The following is a 15,209-nucleotide window of genomic DNA, read 5'->3' on the forward strand; positions in this document are numbered from 1 at the left end:
TGAAATAGTATGGTTGATTAACATATAACATGACCATTATATTGCAATGGCAGTTAAATTGAGGGCTGGAGGACAGAGTAATGTAAATGAGTGTCAGTGTTGGGAATCATAATGGGCGAAGAGTGTTCTGTCATACGGAGTAGTGGTGGCCCACATAGGCAACTCCTCAGAGCAGTAACTGCATGTTTGAAGCGTTGAAAGGTTATTTTTTCTTTTTCGGGAGGATGATTTAGCCGGTATGTTGAAGTTTTTGGCATGGGTGGGAGAGGGAGTAGTTGAAAGGGGTTAGTCTTGCTTTATGGTGTGGGCAGAGTTGTGTCTCACAGGAATAGCATTATGGTAATGGGTGTGTGATTTACTGGAATATGATGGATAGGATCACATTGATGATCACATTGATGAGTTGGAATATCAGGATTCACGAACGGTAACAAATATAGACAGATAATGAGCGTGGCTAAAACATACCTGGTGAGATCTTGATGTTAAATGAAATTCATATGAATCAGGAAGGGAGATTGCCTGCAGCGCAGGGATGTGGCATGCATTTTGTATGAGGGTTAGGCGGCTGATGATTAAATTGGCTCGGACAGGCAAGCAGGCAAGAATCGCATGTGATATTCTAACTAAGACATACGAGAGGGGGGATTGGGCTACCCAGCCTGTACTTATACTATTTGGTGGCCCAAATGCAATATACTCTACGGTGATTATCCCCAATATCAGGAATATCAGGATTGCCACATGTGGGCTTGAGAGTGTAATGTCCTATTCCGATGAGTTGAAATCAGTGATATAGGGAAAACAGAGGAAGTCTAGCAAAGAAATACAGCCAGTAGACAACACATGTTAAGCCTGGGACAAGGTAGCGAGAGTTATAGGAGAGGAATACCTATACACCCCGAAGTTCTCTATATATGGAGTCCGTGGGTTAAAGGTGATGCATGAGAAGCTATTTCGGATTCACTTTGAGAGACTGGAAATTCACACTCTAGGGGATTCATTCGAGGAGGGCAGGCTTCTCAATTGGGAGCAGGTGAGGGAGAAGGGTGAATGCAACACAATTACTTTGCTCTTCCGCTATAGATTGAAGACCACAATGGGAACAGTTTGGCTGTGTCTACCAGGAGACCCACGCTGTCCACTATAGTGCAATGGGTAGGTGAACCGCCCAGGGTTACAAAACTGGCATCCTCAATATATAGGATGATAAAAACAATCAAGATTGATAAGAATGACACAGACAGGGTGAAGTGGGATAGGGACATGGGAGTTGCGAACGCGGATATTCAGTGGAAAGTGGCGTGTGTGCTAAGTATATGGATATTGATAAATAACAGGCACAGGCCGACCCATTTTAAGTTCCTACATTAAATGTCTTACACCCCACTGCAGCTACATAGGTATTATCCCAGAAGGTCAGCTGAATGTGTCAGGTGCCACCATAGCCCTGCAGACTTCATCTATATGGTATGGCATTGTGGGTCAGAAAAAATACTTTGGGATTGGTTGATTGAAGCCATGGGTACAATGTTATATGATCAAATTATGGACGTGCCTCTGGCTTGGTTAATAGCAATCTTTGAGGAGGAGAACCACTGCACAAAAAGGTTGTTGAGTATGGCATCTGTGGTGGCTCGATCCTTGATATCCAGAGCACGGGGCAAAGGCCCAGTGCCCACTTTTAGGTGTTGTTTGAGGTACATGGTGGAATTTGAAGCAAAAGAATCACTATATGCAGCATCGTTAGCCCCTAGAAGCAGACCAAAGAACATTTGGGCTCTTGTAACGACCTATGTGGCAACCATGTACCAAAGGGCAGAACATTAAAAGACAGATAATGGAGGTTAAAAGGGGGTTGGAGTGGGTTTGCATTGCTCCATGTTGGAATGGTTTGCAGATGCGAGTTATATGATGGGGCTGGGACATGATGATGGGTGTGAGAAGTGAAATGGAGATTTGGTGGTACAGGGGAGGCAGGCAAGGCATATGTGCACACTGTTATTGTTTATGGAGAGGGTACACTGTGTAACGTGTTTGTTTGTTGTACTTTTGATGCAATATGAAAAAATGAAAAACAAAGGTTAAAAAAAAAGAAATTAATAGGGTTACACTCTCAAAAAGTGTTATAAATGGCACAATATTGGGCCTCTGCATTATGTCTTAGGTAACTGTTCATAAAGTTCACATCCTATTTATAATCATGTATATGGTCTGAACCAACAGATATTTGCAATTTGCACATGCATTTGATTAGAGATCTCTTTTTCGTCAATCAGCATGCCCAAAATACAGGCTATAACCTCTGTAAGAGACCTCAAAACAAACATTCTGACTTTTACAACCATTAAACAAGCAAAACAGAAACACATGAGTGACAAAATGACTGGTGCTCTGCGGGAGTATATGGATGGCTAGTGCCTAAGTTACATACTCAGCCGCACCCTGCTACAAAACCAGTAGTTATTGCAATCATAAAGGTGAAACAGAAAGAGCCTGGCAGGTATACTTTCTCTGCTTCTTTTGGTAATGTGGGCCAAGGGCTGACTATACTGTTAAGGAGGGGTGGGTAGCAACCCAAACAGCAATTGAACAAAGACTCCAAATTAAATAATGTCCAATCATGGCTATATATACGTGTAGGCTTTTAATTAAACAATAAGAATGCACATAACTAAAAACACAAGCAAAACCCATCCATTTAATGAAACACAAACATTCTAACCTGTTGCAGAACAGCAAGCTCAGTATATCAGCAGGCGTGTTCAGGCACTCAATTGTCACAGTGTCAATGTTCAAGAAGGTGTCCTACAACAAAACGGCATGAAATGGGGTCCTAAATGTCACTATGGTCCCAACAGGGGACCCCAGGGACAGTGCCTATTCACAGTAACCGATTTATTTGTTTGGGGTGCTCAACATCATCAAGCTGGATTTCTATGCACTTTCCTGAGCGTTATTCTATTGTAATCACACATTTTCCAAAGAGACATGGGAATGGAACGGTAAACCTAACTATAAGCATTATAAGTGACAAGCTAGGCAAGATAACTTATATGGAGCTGAATTATGGGTTCATCAAGCTGTGAAAAAATTGCTAACTACGGAAAATTCATTTTTTATGAGAATGTTGGGTTCACCCAGGAGTACACCCTCCCTACCTGTACATGTGGAAATAGGCTTGATGGAGTATTGAAAATGAGGTAGCATTAAAGCTGCTGTTACATCTAGGAAAGTCCATTATTGTATTAATGTTGAGGCATTAAGATGCATTACTTTAGAAATGTAGGGGATTGCTTCATTGGTTCAAATACATACGGAAATTGTCAGCTGTCTTAAGGTGATTTGAATTTGACCAAACCAATGACATTTCTGGTTAATCATTCCAAAGGGTTTGTTCAGTACAGTTTGGTTACCCAACCTGGCCCATGTTAGAAGTAGAAAGAACATCATTTTTAGTGATCTTGTTCCAAATAGTATGTTCCTCAATTGACTTGCTATACGTGTGATAGATAATAGTGCCAGCACAGACCTCCCCTGACAGTAATAAAATGTGGACCAATGTAGTATGGGTAGGTTCATGCTACTACTACAAAAAAAAACTATAAATAGTAGTTTTCCTTTTACAGTTCAAGTCGGTTTGAATGTATGTCATGATTTAGAATCCTGCAATCAGATTGTGGTTCGGTTTTGAAGTCCCAAATAAATCATGAATATCCACAGATGAACCCTAGTTTCCCAGGGACTCATATATGTTCACTGCACAATTTCTTCACTAATTTGCCTTCTCGCGGTGAAGCAATTGTTTATTACACCACAATACATATGCTTCAGTTCCTTGTATCCCTTGATTGTATTTATATTACCTCCTGCAAAGTCATTCTCCACCCTCACATGGCTCCGGTTCCTCACTTGATTTAATCTTCTCCACTATACCTTTTTCTTCCACAGTTCAGACTATCCCAATATGTTTTTCCTATCACTCTCTTCTTTTGTCTTCCTTCCATCTTGCCTCCCCTAAACCCCTTCTCCCTCTTCACTTACCTTCTCTAGGCATAAACTTCACTCCTTTGACTCTTCTTGCTATTTATCTACACTTTCTCAATTTATTCCATCTCTGGATAACATTTCTGCTCTCTGCTGACTCTGCTGCTTCTATGCTCTTTTTCTCTCTCTGTACTACTCTCGACCTTCTCCATCAACTCACTCATTTCTCTCCCTCTCACAAACCTCCTCAGCCCAGTTTAGCTTCTTCCATCTGCTCCTCCCACTGATAAAATCTCTTGTACAATATCTTCTCTTCATGATTCCTATGATTGTTCTGTACTAGCTGCCAAATGACAGTACTATGCAGACCTCCTGCTTACTCTCTCTCCCTATCCTAGTTGTATTTTCAAGTTCTTAGCCACAAACTCTCCCCTCCTCACCCTAGTCCTTCTTTTCCTCTTTTCTTTCAACCTCTGATCTTGCTAATTACTTTACTTCTAAAGTCACTCTTCTTTTTACATCCTTTTCTCCTAACCCATCTACAGTATCTTCGGCTTCGTATTTTCTTTCTCCATCTTCCATAATGTCCTTACTATCCTTGATTTCAGAGACTGAGATTGCCAGCTATCTTGCTCAAGCTCACCCCACTGCTACTCATTCTGACCCTGTAACCTCTGCATTAATACCAAAAATCTATCCTTTGCTACTCCTTCATCTGACATTTGTATGCAATATTTCCTTATCTTCTGCAACTTTTCATGCTGATTTCAAACATGCATCTATTCTTCCCATTCTGAAGAAACTCACTCTTGATCCTTCTCTCAATTCTAACTTATGTTCTATTTCTTTACTCCCATTTATATCTAAGCTTCTTGAACATGTTATTTATGTAAATCTCTGCCCATCTTAAATCCTCTTCCTTCTTACCTACCTTTAAATTTGGCGTTCTGCCATATCACTTGACAGAAGCAGCTCTACTCGATGGTACCAATTCTTCGCTATCTGCTCGCTATTCAAAGATATCCTCCCTCCTAGTCTTACTTGACATGTCTGCAGCATTTGATACTGTAGACCACTCTGACCTTCTAGTTACTCTCGCTCATCTTCATTTCTGTAAATCTGTTCTTGTTTGGTTTCGTTCTTATCTTTCCAACCACATCTACTCAGTCTCTTGGGAAAATACTACTTCGTCCTTTCCTCTTCAATTCAGATTCCCCCAAGGTTCAGTGCTTGGCCCCTTCCTCTTTTCCCTGTACACTAGTCACTATTCCACTTACTTCTACAATCAACTAATTTGGTCTTTAACATCATTACTATGCAGAAATACACACATCTTCTTCTCTTTTTCCTCTGAATATCTTCTCATTTCTCTTTCCAGTTGTCTACTTTCCATCCAATCATGGATATGAGTTAACTGCCTTCATCTTACTCAGATGAAAACAGAGTTTCACTGCTTTCCTTACTCCTCTATTCTTCCTCCAAGTCCACCTGATTCAATACCCTGTCCTCCTTCTATGCTCTCTTTATATACATTAGCAAAAATTCTTGATGTCGCATTTTGAGATCTCAATCCCAGTTCCTTCTCTCCTTTCCTCAACCTCCTTGTGCCTCATCACACTTCCACTCTTTTTCACTTCTTGCACCAAGACACTGGAATACGCTACCTCTATAAATTAGATCCCTTTCTTCTATCTCATATTTTTGGTCCCGCTTAGAGCATGATTTGCTATCCCTTGTTGCTACTTAACCCTACTGGTAAATCTTCATCTTGTACGTATATAATGGTACCGTTTTTATCTTGTAAAGAACTTTGGTGATAAGAGCTATATAATTTAAATTAAATACAAATACAATATTTATAGTTTGAAAAAGAGAAAAATAGTTGTGGCATTTTTGATATTATAAAATAATACATTCTTTTTATGTTTGTGCTTTCAGGTCTTTGTTTGTGGACAAGACATCAAATCTAAGCAAATGGTAATGGAAATTGCCCGGACTCTCGGATTAACTCCACTTGACCAGGGATCCCTCATGGTAGCAAATGAAGTGGAAAATTACCCACTACAACTGTTTCCCATGTGGAGAATTCCAATGTACATTTCTACAGCACTGGCTGTATTAATTTTCTTATACTGCGTAATAATTGAGGTGATCTACAACTATGTGAATGCCGGAGAAGATGCAACATACTCAATTATGATTTCAATCCCAAACAGGGTCTTCCCTATTGTGTCACTCATCCTTCTTGCCTTAGTGTACCTTGCTGGAGTAATTGCTGCATTTATCCAGTTGTACAAAGGATCAAAATATAGTCGTTTTCCAGACTGGCTTGATAAATGGATGCTATGCAGAAAACAACTTGGACTTGTTGCTTTGGCATATGCCTTTCTACATGTTATATACACTCTTGTTATACCTATTCGATATTACGTAAGATGGTGGATGAACAATTACGTCATCACTCAGGTAAATATGTAATTTATCCCCTAATTTGACATCACAAATCCTACAGATGTATATAGTTGTGAATGAAGTGTTGCTAAAGGAAGACTAGGGTGAGGTTTATCATATTTTCACAATATGGGCGATTTTCCAATGGTAATAATGAACAAGGAAAGAGATTACCTTAGTGGAGCTATCAGCAGTCCTCACCAAAAGTGATAACACAAAATCAGTTTTTCCTGAATTCCAATTGTGGAACATTTTAGGAAATTCCTGCTCTCTGCCAGAAGAAAGAAGAACATTTTGGTAATTTTCATTTTTTGGGGCACAACTCCAGTTTTCATGATTTACTAGATCTTAAACTCTTTTTTGCACCTTCATGGCAAAGTGAGAGATATTTACCTAATGGGTGTTTGCCGTTAGATTTGAAAATAACTTGTTGAACTCTAAAGTTAATACATCCATACTTTTAAAAAACACTCTATAAACGTACAATTATTTTTGAGTTAAAGTTCTAAATGAAACAAATTAGGATATTTTTTTCAAACAGTTGGAGCACCTATCCTTTGGGTGAAAGTCAGAGCAGTGAGGGTGCATACAAATGGTGCCATTGGGGTGCCCTGTAAATCAAAGTTCCAGATGTTACCAGGGTTACAAAGATAAACATTCACACATACATTTGTTTTAGAGATTTGTAGTTTTTCAAATCAGTTTAATAATATTGATGTCAAATCCAAAAAAAAGGCGAGCATTTGTTTCAAATAGGACTGCTCCACTCAATCAAATACTTTATATGCATTGAGCAATATTAGAGTGGTTGTCCAACGACCTTACAATTGCCTTACAAGAACGATTATGCAGGGCAACATTCCAATAGATGATGACACATTTGCTCACAAGCCATAATGGATACCCTTAGCACCCCTATGCATTGAATCTGTGAAATAGAGGAGGCTAATAAGAAATATGAGTGGACAAAGGAGTCGAGCACTGGAAGCTGAATCAACTCACACAGCACTGAGTGATTTGTTGCAAATTCTATACTATTTGAAACTTCGTTTTTGCAGCAAGATCACAAGAGGGGGAGGTGTTGCACACAGCTCTTGTAGTGAGTAGTGGGTGATGGAACCTTGGATATTTTGTGCATAAAGAAGGCTGTCACTTATTTTGGTGAGGTGATGGTTATTTTGTACTCATTGTATTGACATATGTCATTGATGTAGTACATTCAATCTGTTGATATATAGGTTGCTCATTTCTCACAATGGAGTCATGTTTTTATTGTTCCAATGATTGTATTTTTTATAAATGTATGTTAATAATTATAGGTCAAGTGGTGGCACATCTTTTTGTGGCTGATATGCATTTTCTATTCATTTCTTCTTTTGTTTCCATTTCAATATGAATATTGTCTTCATGGAATATTTATATAGATTGGCTTTAATATGAACTAATATTGAAAAATATATTTTTGGTTCAATTAGTAGACTGATGCAACATTGATTGCTGTGGTTTGTTCCCTTTGGTCCTAATCAGGAGAGGGGATATGTGTTTTGTATGAATAGTGAAATAATACCCCGGATAACCCCTCCAAAACCGGCTCACTCCATTTTGTTTTCAATGATACAGTTTACTAACATTGTATGTAAATATGTTCTCTGTAAAGCGCTTTGGATTAAGGCGCTATATAAATAACACATCATTATCATCATCAGCATTATATGTCCATTTGAAATATAAGTAAATTGGATAAATAATTGCAGTTTAAAGCAGATTTAGATTTGATCCAACTTCCATCACCAGCAGGAAGTCCTCTGAAAAACCCACTCCACCCCTTCCCCATAATACATTCAGTACCAATGCATCAGTTTGCAATGGAAAGTGAACCAATCCAGAATCTTCTACAGGTAAAAGGGATACCCCTTGAACCGATTCCTAGCATGCATTAATAATAAGAGGCACATCAATTACTTACTCATGTATTGCTTAAGTGACAATGATTACTTTTTTGAAGGCTGCCATTATTCAAAACCTGCACTGATCAAACCTTAAATCAAGCTCGCTTTGACTCCATCAGATTGACCAATTACAGGCACATAGCCCTTTCATAATCAAACCCACTGAATGGGGTGTTACCATATCTAAACAATGGGTTTCACATCGAGAGAACAGCAGCAATTGCTGCTGGAAAATCAGGGAACTGGCATGGGAGTAAATGGCCAGTCACTTCTCGAACTAAATGCTTTCTTTTGTCACTTTAGAGCCAACAAGACAAAGGACCAAATTCACAGAACCATTTTTAATGGCAAAACCCCATTTGAAAACGCTCTGTGAATCAGGACCAAAATGTCAATTTCACCTGTGCAACGCAGCAGTCCCAAACTTGCTGCCTACGGACTCAACCCTTTCTGTTTGATATTTACATGTACCCCCTAACTGAGGGGATTCCTAAATTCAAGGTGGATTGCTGGATATGTGGTGATGGAAATCAACTGGCGTGTTTAGGAATGTAGGGATAACTATAATGTATGAGCTTCAATGAGAATAGAAACATGACATGAGAAAAGGCAGTTAATGTTAGCAAAGCAGGAGTGTCCAGGCAAAGGGGTCTTTTACTTACAATAAACATAAAATGCTTGAAGTTATTACATGCATGATGCATTAAATCACTGCAAACGGGTGAGAAGGTGGTTTAGCGTTCATCTATCAATACTATATGAATTGGACCCCCTGATAGCCAGAATGATGTAAGATCTAGACAGATGGTCCTCAACGAGCCTCAGCCTCCTGAGGAACAAAGTATTATCAAAATGGTGATTCTTCCCATGTTGTTATATACTCTAACAAACTATGACTTTCGGATTTCGAAAATACCTAGAAACAGATAAACACATACTGAACTGAACTGGAGGAAGATACAACCAACTCAGTCACTGTGTAGATTTCAAATACTGACTCCACATGCTGGCTTTGGCCACCCATGCTTGGAAGACTACGATCAAAGTGCAGTTCTGGAGATGGCTGCCTAAGTACGAGCTACTCCCTGGTGACCAGCCTAGCTGCGTTTCTTTGGAGGTGGAAACACAATGATGTTGCTGTTAGACCTCTCTTGTGGCAAAGACACCGGACAATGGATCTTCAGTGATGAATGAGTAAGAAAGAATGAAAGAGTTGCCAGAGGAAAGAAATCTGAGCAATTTAAGGAAACACATGATAAAAGCTTGACCAGGAAAAACAGAATGTAATGAAGTATTTTTAAAGTAAAGGATAAATTACATAAATGTCAATTTGATGTAGTCAGGTGGAAGGGCTTTGTACTGCCCACATCAATGAGAGGGAATGATGGCCACACTGCAAGAAGTTAGACAAATAAAATAAATATAGATTCGGATATGGAAGAACCAGTAGAGAAATGTGAAGCGTGTGCCTATGGTGATAATTCAACTTGCATATGGTTACAAGAATAGAAACCAGTTGCAGTGCCAGGGAAATTACGAGAGAATTGTCAAGGGGCAAATAGAAGTGCTGTGAAGAAATGCTGATTTGGTTTTTATTTGGTAGGCTACATTATAAAATGGAATGGTTTGAAGGAATCTGTGGCAGAATTAATCACACAAAGAGTAAAATAGTAAATCAGTAGCAAGGGAAACCTCTCACAAAGGAGTTAAATGTACAATACTAGTGATGAGGAGGCATTTGGATAAATCTGGTAGTAAAGCTAAAACTAACATTCTGTACAATCCAAGCAGCAATAGATTAGTAGAAAGAGTAAATAGGATATTGAAAGAAAATATACAGTCGTCTATGAAAACGTAGTTTTAATTGGAGAATGGGTATGCCAACTTTACAAGCAGTATACTGCATAGGTAAACTGCACAAGTGGATACTGGACCGACAGCATATGCACCCCCTAATTGAATGGAGTGAGAACTAGAGAAACATAAATGGAAGAAACTGTGGGAGAATGTGCAGCAGAGTGCCAAGGGAAATATGACATGTATTATGACAAAAGAGAAAAAGTAATAGAAAGAAACACATGTATTTGTGATATGGTAAGAGTATGCTATCTGCAATCCTTTACAGTGGGTTTACAAGCTTTGCTTCCTCCCATCCTACCAGAAGAAAAGTGAAAGTAGCAAGTAACTATGGGAAATTGGACTTTAATCATGTATGGAGTAAGAGCAGATACTGACAGTGAGAAAGAGCCAGTTTTAAGAATTGTGTACAAAGGGGAGCAGTGTTCATCGCTTATGGAGAATAGGATTATAATGGTCGAATGTTCCCAGCATTCCAGTTCGCTGATTGTGTGGCAAATGAAAATGTAGCCTTCGCAAAAAAAAGTTGTTTGAAAAGGACTGGAGATGCACGATTGAAAACATACAAGCATATAAAATATACAAAGAATATGGCACATATCTTAAACCACGATTTCCTAGATACAACCATGTTGTTACATTTCCATGCAATCACACGAGACAAGCTTATATATGGTTCAGATTGAATCTATTTCATACAAGAGAAAGGACAGCTAATTGGTCCAGTTATGCAGGCTCAAACACAATGAATTGCAGATTTCCTTCTTGTAATGAATCAATTGAATAAATGAAACATCTTATTCTAGAATGTCCACACTTCAAAACGGTGAGGACCAAGCGACTCTATAAGTTTGTAAATGTGGACTTTGAAGACTGTTTGCAATTATTGTGGGCACGCATGATGCAGGCCATGTATAAACCTTTGATATATGAATTGGTAAGCTTCTGCAAACACATTGAATAGGAGCTGTTACAGTTTAAGTAGTAATGTCATGTACGTCTTAATAATTTGTAATCTTAATGTCTTATGTAGAAATTTTTAAAGATTGTTGATGTCTCTCTCTTCGTATGATGTGTTGTAAAGGTTCTGCAAACATATTATATTTTTGTAAATGAACCAAATACAAAAAAAAAAAATACAAAAAAAAAAAATGTAGCAATGTCATGAAAAAAGCCAGCTCGTGACTAGACATCCACAAAAAATAAAAGTTCCACTGTTGAAAGTTGGTAGGTTTATTGTGCAAGTGAGTGTGGAAAAGATTCAGTACATGTCTCTCCAACTATCCACAGGAAGTGCATGCTTGCCTATAAGCTGAGCAACAATGCAAATATAACCAGACTCTGGGCCTCATTACGAGTTTGGAGGTAGCCATGCCCTTACTAAGGGCATGGCTACCCCCAAACCCGGGTCCGGTTTCCCTGAATGGGGAAATACCGGGCCATTCCGACCTTGGAGGGCCTGCTATTTCCCCATTCAAGGAACCCGGACCCGGTCCATCCCCATTCCCATTTGAGTCCCCATAAGGCCCAATGGGAATGGGGAGCATGCTAACAACGGACCTGTTAATGACAGGCCCGTTGTTAGCATGCAGGGCCGCTCGCGGGACCCGCTAAGGACGTCTGGTAAAAACGGGTGTCCTGAGCGGGTCCCGCGAGCGGACCTCATAATGGGGCGGTAAGGGGTTTACGGCTCCATTATCCCCTTACCACTCTCCTCGTAATGAGCCCCGAATGGAGTACAGATTGTTTTTGTAGGGGTGACTCAATTAGCAATGATAATGTCTCTGTAGATTTGACTCCTCAGGGGAAGAACACTTTTTCAGATGCTAATAACTATGGCATCATTCAGAGAAACTGTTCCAACCTTCCAAAAATAATGTACATTTAACTCTGACTTTTTCATAAATGTTTCCTGCATTTCTGCCCTGTGGTCTAAAGTTACAAGGGGGTGGCCAAAAAATGTACTTTTCCAACACAAAGTCAAATTGGAAATATTTGGCCCACCGGTACCCGACATCTCTGATGAATGTAAGCTTAATCTGTGCAAGAAACTGGCATGTGTTTGCATTCACTCGTTTTGCTGGATTTTCTGAAAAACCATACCGGTTATTTTTTTAAACCCAAAGAAGTAGTCAAAAATTGGCAAAATCATATTAGAGATAGTTTAAACCTGCAGACCAATGCACTGACTCAAATGGCCTCTTTTGATTCTTGATTGGTCTACTGCGGTTCGTTATCCCAACCAGGTTTGCACATTTCAGCAAAGATCAACATGAATGACTTATTGAAAAATACCCTTTATGATTGATTTAGAGTGAGCAAAAAATATTTAAATGCATTAAGTATGGCCATTGATTTTCGCAGTATAATCCACTGTAAAATATACAAAGCAGGGACACATTTCAGGTCATCTGGCTTCCGCGACACTAAAGAGTGATGGCGGGTCCCAGAGAGGTGGAACATGGCTCCAAAATGAAATCACATGTCTGCTTTAGCATGGGATCCCTGTCAACAATAATTAGAACTCTGAACTACACTGCTCAGCTTGGACATCCCACCCTGATCCCTCTGCTCTTCTTCGACAAACGCGCGTACTCAACTCAGTACCCAGAACAAACAATTTGGAGCTTAGATGCTCTCCATTATGGGCCCATAAATAGACCAAGCTTTCAGACTCAAATCTCGTCAATTCAGGAAGTCAATGAGAATGCTACTGTTCATTTGGTCTCCCACAGCCAAAGTCATTCAGCTATTGTTGCGCTCTGTTATAATGCAATATTGGAAATTGCCTAATAATGGGTTGCAGCATGTATTTTAATGATTTGTTGCAAATATCTATGTCTGTTCTTTTATACTGCACTCTCTGATACACCTTATTTGCATTAGATCCATCCCAACTCCATTTCTCCTGGTTTTCTGAAGGGACACTGTATGCATGTAGCACATTACACAATTCGAAATAAATACATTAATTGTTTATCTTCATTCAGATCAAAAACAATTCAACGGCGCCTTTTGATACGAGCTACGCCTGGCGTTCAGATGGCTATCTTGCACCTGGCATCCTTGGATTTTTTTTCTATGTTCTTCTGGGGATAACGTCGTTACCATCTGTCAGCAATATTGTCAATTGGAGGGAGTTTCGATTCGTACAGGTAAGCGTAAAACATGCGTTTTATAGAATTATGATATGTGTTTAATTTTAACCCGAGGATTTCATGAATGAGATTTTCATGCACATTGTGTGTACATGCTTTGGTGGTACAGTAGACCTGCTGCCACAGTAATGGTGATGTCCTTGATATTCTGTGACACATGCAATAGAAATAAAATACTGCTGTAATATGGAGATAATGCAGATTTTGTTTTGCTGAGTGGCATCGATATATTTACCCACAGCTAAGAGATCACTGCCTTTTGTAAAGTTTAAAGCGGGTCTGTTTAAATTAAATGCAACATGCATACAGAAGGCCACCAAAGTTAACATGCATGTTCTGTTGGGTCCATGTTTACAATGTCCAACTTTTGCAAGGTTGGCTGAAAAAGCAAACAGTAAAACTAGGATACATTTCCTTTACTTTTTTTTTTTTACTTTTGTTCTATGTCTTGGAAAAAAAAAACACCCCCGGCAAATGATACTTCCCATGACGAGTTTACTAATAGATTCCTTTGACATCTGACAGCTCGACAGCAGGTGCCAAATCGAATGCCATAGGAAATCATGTGTTTTACACCTACATGAAAATCTTATGCAGGCGTAACATGTGGTGCTGGTCCAAGACGGAGGAGAAAATCTTATGCAGGCGTAACATGTGGTGGTGGTCCAAGACGGAGGAGAAAATCTTATGCAGGCGTAACATGTGGTGGTGGTCCAAGACGGAGGAGAAAATCTTATGCAGGCGTAACATGTGGTGCTGGTCCAAGACGGAGGATAAAATCTTATGCAGGCGTAACATGTGGTGCTGGTCCAAGACGGAGGAGAAAATCTTATTCAGGCGTAACATGTGGTGGTGGTCCAAGACGGAGGAGAAAATCTTATGCAGGCGTAACATGTGGTGCCGGTCCAAGACGGAGGAGAAAATCTTATGCACAAGACGGAGGAGATCCAAGCTCTTCTACAGACCTTAGAGAAAGGGATGAAAATGCACGCTCCCGCGTCTTAGGGAAGGGGGTGGAAATGATGCTGAGTGCAAGATGAAGGGGTAAAATCATTACGCCTTGCTTTTGCACTTTCTTTTCATCTTGTATCCCATTTTAAAAGGACCCATAAAGTGTCTTTTTTTATGGTGTCAGCGTTCAAACAATCACGTGACTGTGGTCCATAATTAAATGTTGCTGATAATTCTGCAAAGGAAATTAAATAATATCAATGGATCTGTGCAACATTTAAAATAAGTTGTTATGATTTTTGAAAACATCTTGACAGTGACACAATGGACAAAACTCATACAATTGAGCAGAAACTCCATTCTACCGAAGCTAAGTAAGACTAGTTGGCCACATAATTTGCCACATCGTTTGCAACCACTGCCAATAGTAGCATGACATACGCTGCAAGGTGCACATAACCAACAAATGAAAATTGACAGAAATTGTACTTAAGCAAAGAACAACAATATAGACAATATAGCTGCTTGTAGAACAGGAGACTCCACACAAGGTAAACATGTACAAAGCAGGGACTTCAAAAAGGCTGCGCACACTCAATCACTTTGACTACATATGGTACAGGATAACCAAATGCATACATGGACCCCAGAAAATGATCATGAAAAGGTATATCAACATTAATAGCTAAGCCGCCGGAAATGCAGGCTGCTTTTTAGGAAAGATCAGGACACAAACAGATGGCACCAGAGAAGGATTCCTGGTGCAAACATCCCTGAACAACAGAAGGCTGGCATTAGACAAAAGGGCACAGAGGTAGAAGGCATGATGTGAGTTGAGAAGAGCCAAGATGGTATT

At 39.5% G+C, this 15,209-nt stretch overlaps 1 protein-coding gene across 1 annotated transcript in view; it reads left to right on the top strand.

Annotated features, from left to right (window-relative positions):
• The window catches only part of LOC138569944 (metalloreductase STEAP4-like), a 346,842-nt gene that overhangs the window by 259,908 nt on the left and 71,725 nt on the right, over nucleotides 1-15,209 (top strand). The window contains exons 4-5 of the mRNA XM_069648410.1: nucleotides 5,926-6,453; nucleotides 13,235-13,399. Coding sequence (XP_069504511.1) covers nucleotides 5,926-6,453; nucleotides 13,235-13,399 — 693 coding nt within the window. The remainder of the gene's footprint in view (nucleotides 1-5,925; nucleotides 6,454-13,234; nucleotides 13,400-15,209) is intronic.

The sequence above is a fragment of the Ambystoma mexicanum genome, chromosome 2q, assembly GCF_040938575.1.
Source record: "Ambystoma mexicanum isolate Mex_15411 chromosome 2q, UKY_AmexF1_1, whole genome shotgun sequence".
NCBI lineage: Eukaryota > Metazoa > Chordata > Amphibia > Caudata > Ambystomatidae > Ambystoma > Ambystoma mexicanum.